Source organism: Branchiostoma belcheri, unplaced genomic scaffold (assembly GCF_001625305.1).
Source record: "Branchiostoma belcheri isolate BF01 breed outbred unplaced genomic scaffold, Haploidv18h27 scaffold12, whole genome shotgun sequence".
Taxonomy (NCBI): Eukaryota; Metazoa; Chordata; class Leptocardii; order Amphioxiformes; family Branchiostomatidae; genus Branchiostoma; species Branchiostoma belcheri.
In genome coordinates this window covers 996,539-1,002,538 of record NW_017802602.1, presented here as the reverse complement: position 1 = coordinate 1,002,538, position 6,000 = coordinate 996,539, and the positions used below count along the sequence as shown (strand labels likewise).

General features: G+C 44.6%; 1 protein-coding gene across 1 annotated transcript in view; it reads right to left on the bottom strand.

Moving 5' to 3' along the window:
* Window positions 1–6,000, bottom strand: part of LOC109462630 (glutamate receptor ionotropic, kainate 2-like) — a 34,537-nt gene that overhangs the window by 3,432 nt on the left and 25,105 nt on the right. The window contains exons 9-11 of the mRNA XM_019759193.1: window positions 4,576–4,814; window positions 2,217–2,356; window positions 224–357 (exon numbers count right to left, since the gene is read on the bottom strand). Of these exons, the coding sequence (XP_019614752.1) occupies window positions 224–357; window positions 2,217–2,356; window positions 4,576–4,814 (513 nt within the window). The remainder of the gene's footprint in view (window positions 1–223; window positions 358–2,216; window positions 2,357–4,575; window positions 4,815–6,000) is intronic.

Genomic DNA, 6,000 nt, shown 5'->3' with positions numbered 1-6,000 from the left:
CCCCCCCACACACACACACACACACTGTTACAATTGTGAGTACTGCTGCCATAACGTGAAGTGACGTTACCTGCGCGGCCAGGTCCTCCACAGACTCGATGGTAGTCTCCAGGCGGCTGATGGTCAGGAAGGCTGCCAGGTTGGCGGTGTAGGCCGCGCCTATAGCCATGACCCCCCATGTTACAATTATGAGTACTGCTGCCATAACGTGAAGTGACGTTACCTGCGCGGCCAGGTCCTCCACAGACTCGATGGTAGTCTCCAGGCGGCTGATGGTGAGGAAGGCGGCCAGGTTGGCGGTGTAAGTCGCGATTACGATCAGGATCCCCATCCCCCAGAATATGGACGTGATCCGGCCTGGTGAGGAAAACGGTTAAATGATCAGACAGTTGATCAGACAGAATGCATCGTCTTAACTGATGCCGTCTACAAGTCTGGAATGCTAATGTATCTTGGGTGAAATCCGCTATGACCTAATACTAGTACCCCCCCCCCACCACAGAAAAAAAGTTATATCATATACTAATACGGAGATGCTATTTGAATTCCCAATCCCTGTAGATATGAGAAAAGCCGTCCATGATTTGTGTACCATCGTCTCTTTTTGAATTGTCAACATCGCCGGCAAATGTTTCCATGCAAAGTCCGGAGACACTCTACTAGTAGTACTGGACAGGTGCAGTATACTGTCGGGGCGGCCATATTGGTTACATCACGCCCGTAGTGCAGCATCACAGGCAGCTGTGACACCCACGCTAGAACTACGGAACCGTTAGCTGCATGGAAATCCACCTTCTTTTAGTATTATACTTCGACAAAAATATCTCTGGTCATCATGTAATCTTCATTTATGGTTTCATGGCAACCATGAATCATGTACAGTCTATTTCAGGACTGATAACGAACAAAACGACCGATAAGACACAAACTTGCTTCAGCAAAATATCTCTTGTCATTTGGTAATCTTTATTTATCATTTCGTGAGAACCATATGTCATGGAGAATCTATTTCAGGAGCGACAGCCAATAGAAAGTCACAAGGAATTTCAAATATCTGTGACCAATCTGGTAATCTTCATTTATTATTTCGTAGACAGGAGAGTCTTTGAAAAAAAACGACAAATAGATAGACTGCCAACAAACGAAATATATCTCGGATCATTTGGCAATTTTAGCTTATCATTTCGTGGAAACCATGTATCATAGAGAATCTATTTCAGGAGCGACGGCGAACAATAAGATTGATAGAGCACAAGAAATATGTCCGGTCCATCTGGTAATCTTAATGTATAGTGTTATAAGGACGATGCATCATGAATATGTCGTAATCCAGGAAAGATATAGCACGAAATGATTGATAACACAAACTTTGCAGGGATACTTTGAAACAAAAAAGGTATCAGGGAATAGCTACGTACCACAGATAAAATCTTACTTCATAGTATTGTAAAAACCATACATCATAAAGAGTCGTAATCCAGGACAGATAGTGCACGAAAAGATTGATAACACACAACTTTGCAGAGATACTTTGAAACAAAAGAAGGTATCAGGGAATAGCTACGTACCACAGACACTGAAAAAAATCTTAATTCATAGTATTATGAAAACCATACATCATAAAAAGTCGTCACCCAGGAGCAAGAAATGCACGGAAAGATTGATAACACAAAACTTTGCAGAGATACTTTAAAACAAAGAAAGGTGCCAGGGAATAGATACTACAGATAGAACAAATGCGAGGGACCAAAATGACTGATTGGGCACAACAAATATCTGTGGCAATCTTAATTCATAGCATTTCAAGAATCATGTACCATAAAGAGTCGTAAACCAGAGATTGATAAGACACAAAACTTTGCATAGATATATCCAATAAAAAAATGTGTCAGGGAATATTCACCACCACAGAGTTTTAAGAGTTGACTATAACCTCCTTGCTACCACTGACAATAAAAATGCGAGAGAACAGTAAGCACCTATACTCCAATTGTACGGGATAAGTCCCTGTACATTATATTATTAACACCACTGCTACAGTGATCACCCCTGATGGCGAAACAAGTCCCTTTGAAGTTACTGCTGGTGTCCTCCGGAGAGACAAGTTAGCACCGTTCCTTTTTATTATTGTTCTTGATTACCTTCTACGACCATCACTCCATAGCATACAAAAGAAAGGCAAAGAAATCCAGCCTAGGAGAAGTTGAAGCACCCACCTGACGGTGCCCGTGGGAAGAACTCTGGTCCCTGTTGGATCAGCGCGGCGAAGGAATGCCACAGGGACTCGGCAAACGTGTAGGGGGATTCCTCCTCTGACTCCTCGGGCCCCACGCTGTCCTCGTCCATGGGGATGCCACTGAAAACGGGTATAAGGTCGAATTTAGAATCCACATTTAAAGACACTGCACATTGTATTACACATTGTACTGTGTGGGAACATCCACAGGGACTCGGCAAACGTGTAGGGAGACTCCTCCTCAGTCTCCTCGGGCCCCACGCTGTCCTCGTCCATAGGAATGCCACTGGTGGTGAAGATTAGGCCGCATTTAGGTTACATTAAAGACACTGCACATTGTATTACACATTGTACTGTGTGGGAACATCCACAGAGACTCGGCAAACGTGTAGGGGGATTCCTCCTCAGTCTCCTCGGGCCCAACGCTGTCCTCGTCCATAGGGATGCCACTGGAAACGGGTATAAGGCCGAGTTTAGGTTACATTAAAGACACTGCACATTGTATTACACATTGTACTGTGTGGGAACATCCACAGGGACTCGGTAAACGTGTAGGGAGATTCCTCCTCAGTCTCCTCGGGCCCCACGCTGTCCTCGTCCATTGGGATGCCACTGGAAACGGGGATTAGGCCTAGTTTAGGTTACATTTAAAGACACTGCACATTGTATTACACATTGTACTGTGTGGGAACATTCACAGGGACTCGGCAAACGTGTAGGGGGATTCCTCCTCAGTCTCCTCGGGCCCCACGCTGTCCTCGTCCATCGGGATGCCACTGGTGGGGAAGATTAGGCCGCATTTTATGATACATTAAAGATATTGCACATGAGCTTTATTATATTGAACTTAAAAGGTCTGTAAGAAATGAAACGAGGGGTATAGAAGACAACAGTTAGACAACAGAAGACAATGGTGGTGGAGATTAGGTCCCATTTAGGTTACATTAAAGACACTGCACATTGTATTACACAATTTGGTGACTGTTCTTTAGTTTTCTAGTGTCCCCCCCCCCCGTGCAGCTGGAGATGGGGGTTAGGCCGCATTTTATGACACATTATAAAAGACTGCACATGAGCTTTGTATGTCACTTTATTGGTCTGTAAAAAAACTTGAAATGGCCACAAAGGATATAGATGACAACGGTTAGAGACAACGGTGGTGGACATTAGGTCTTGCGGATGAGATTTGTATGGCACTTTATGGGTGTGCAAAAAAACTTGAAATGGCCACAAGGGATATAGAAGGCAACAGTTAGAGACAACGGTGATGGAGATTAGGTCGCATTTTATGATACATTAAAGATACTGCATATGAGCTTTGTATGGCACTTTATGGGTGTGCTAAAAAAATAAAATGGTCACAAAGGGTATATATAGTATGACAGTTAGAGACAACGGTGGTGGACATTAGGTCACATTTTATGATACATAAGAAAACTGCTGATGAACTTTGTATGGCACTTTTATGGGTGTGCAAAAATGGCCACAAAGGATATAGAAGACTTTGACTTTTACTAATAGACAACAGCAATGTATCTCCATTTTACATTAACGTTATTGCAATTGCACACGAGCTTTGTATGGCACTTAATGGGTGTGCAAAATGGCCACAAAGGATATACAAGACGACAGTAAGAGACAATAGAAATGCATTGTCCTAATTCCGATGTCTTCATCGCATTGCCACCAACTGAACAACTGAACCGAAAACGTGACGATGTTGATGACAACACCATGGGGAACGTCACTGAACTACCATATATAGCTCGGTATAACAGGACAAGTAACAACAATGCCCATGGTCCAAAACTTCAGAAAGCCCCAAAGCGGTACTTGGTGTTTTTATAGCCATTATGGTGACCTTAAACTCACGCCCACATACCAATCATCATAACCACCCTGGACGTAATCAGAAACCAGAGAGTTACTTTGCTGATAGTTAGACATCCTGGTCCAGGTTAACACTACCCATAGGGAATTCAAACTGTACTACGGAATGAAGTACAGAGGTTACTTCCGGACGTTTTGAGTGACATCCGCCATTCTTCTTCAGCATCACTAGCTGAACTAATTATATAATAAAACTAATAATCATTTATGTATGAGCAACTAGAAAAAATGATTGACGGATGTCACTTGGAACGCCCAGACGTAATCTCTCTACATTGTGATTTATCTAGTAGTCCAGTAGATGTAGTAGAGCACATGCATATGAGAAGAGAGTTGTTTACCTGTACGGACTGAGTTTGTTGATGACTGATATTGGATGATGGCCAAACAAACAAACAAACAAACAAACAAACAAACAAACAAACAAACAAACAAACAAACAAACAGACCTGTATGGACTGAGTTTGTTGATGACAGACTGGATGATGGCCACAGCCAGGGTAGTGATGAACACCAGCGCCCACAGCTCCGGCTGGAAGGGCCGGGAGAAGTTCATGATGTTGTACTCCGCTCGGGCTTTCTTCCGCATGATGAAGGTGGAGCCGGCCTCGATGTACGGCAGGGTGAAGTCCACATCCTCCTCTCTCTCAGCAGTGATGGTGAGGTCGGTCACGGCCATGTCCGCTTTCTGTGGAGACAGCGGGAGGTGAGTAGACACACACACACATACATACACATACAGAGACAGACAGACACACACACGGCAGGGTGAAGTCCACATCCTCCACTCTCTCAGCAGTGATGGTGAGGTCCGTCACGGCCATGTCAGCTTTCTGTGGAGACAAGGGGAAGTGAGTAGACCACAAATACACACACAGAGACAGACAGACACACACACACACACACAGACACACACACACACACACACGGCAGGGGGAAGTCCACGTCCTCCTCCCGCTCTGCCGTGATGGTCAGGTCCGTCACAGCCATGTCCGCTTTCTGTGGACGGGACGGGAGGTGAGGTGAGTAGACACACACACACACACAGACTGACAGACACAGACACACGGCAGGGTGAAGTCCACGTCCTCCTCCCGCTCTGCCGTCATGGTCAGGTCCGTCACAGCCATGTCCGCTTTCTGTAGGAGGAATGGGACGGGAGGTGAGTAGACACACACAGACAGACAGGCTAGGCACACACACACACACACACACACACACACACACACACACACACACACACACACACATCGCCATGTCCGCTTTCTGGGAACAGGGTGGGATAAAAAAAGGTAAAGGTAGTCCCATGGCCTTTTTCAGGCAGTAGATAGACTCGACAAGGTTTCAGAAGCGGCTAGAAAGAGTAGAAATCGGCCAAATAGACAAATAACAAATAGGCAGGGGAGCTGGTCTGGCAAATGTACTCCTTAAGCGGATCAACTCCCCTGGCATGTTATCAGTCTATTTTGCCCATTTCTACTCTTTCCGATCACCTCTCCAGCCTGTTAGACACTAGGCCATAGGGTCAGTGGGTTGTTTATCCACTGTCTGTAAGCCATTGTATTTAACGGTAGAGCCCATTCCTCTTATTCCACTCTATGGCATCAAAATCGTTCGAAGACCTATTAGTTATATGGCGAATCTGACCCAGTCAATGGTGGTAGCTAATTCACCATTACGAAATAAGCAAAGGTGCTTCAAATCTGATCGCAGGTTGAATTATGATTAAGACAGGGATTCCCTGATGTTCCTAATAGTTCCATTAAAATACATCCTTTGGACTTGTAAACCTTTAAACATCTAAACTTTGCATCACAGTGTACTTCTTAGATTTATAACTTCACCAGCGCAGCACCTGTATCGACCTTTTGTTG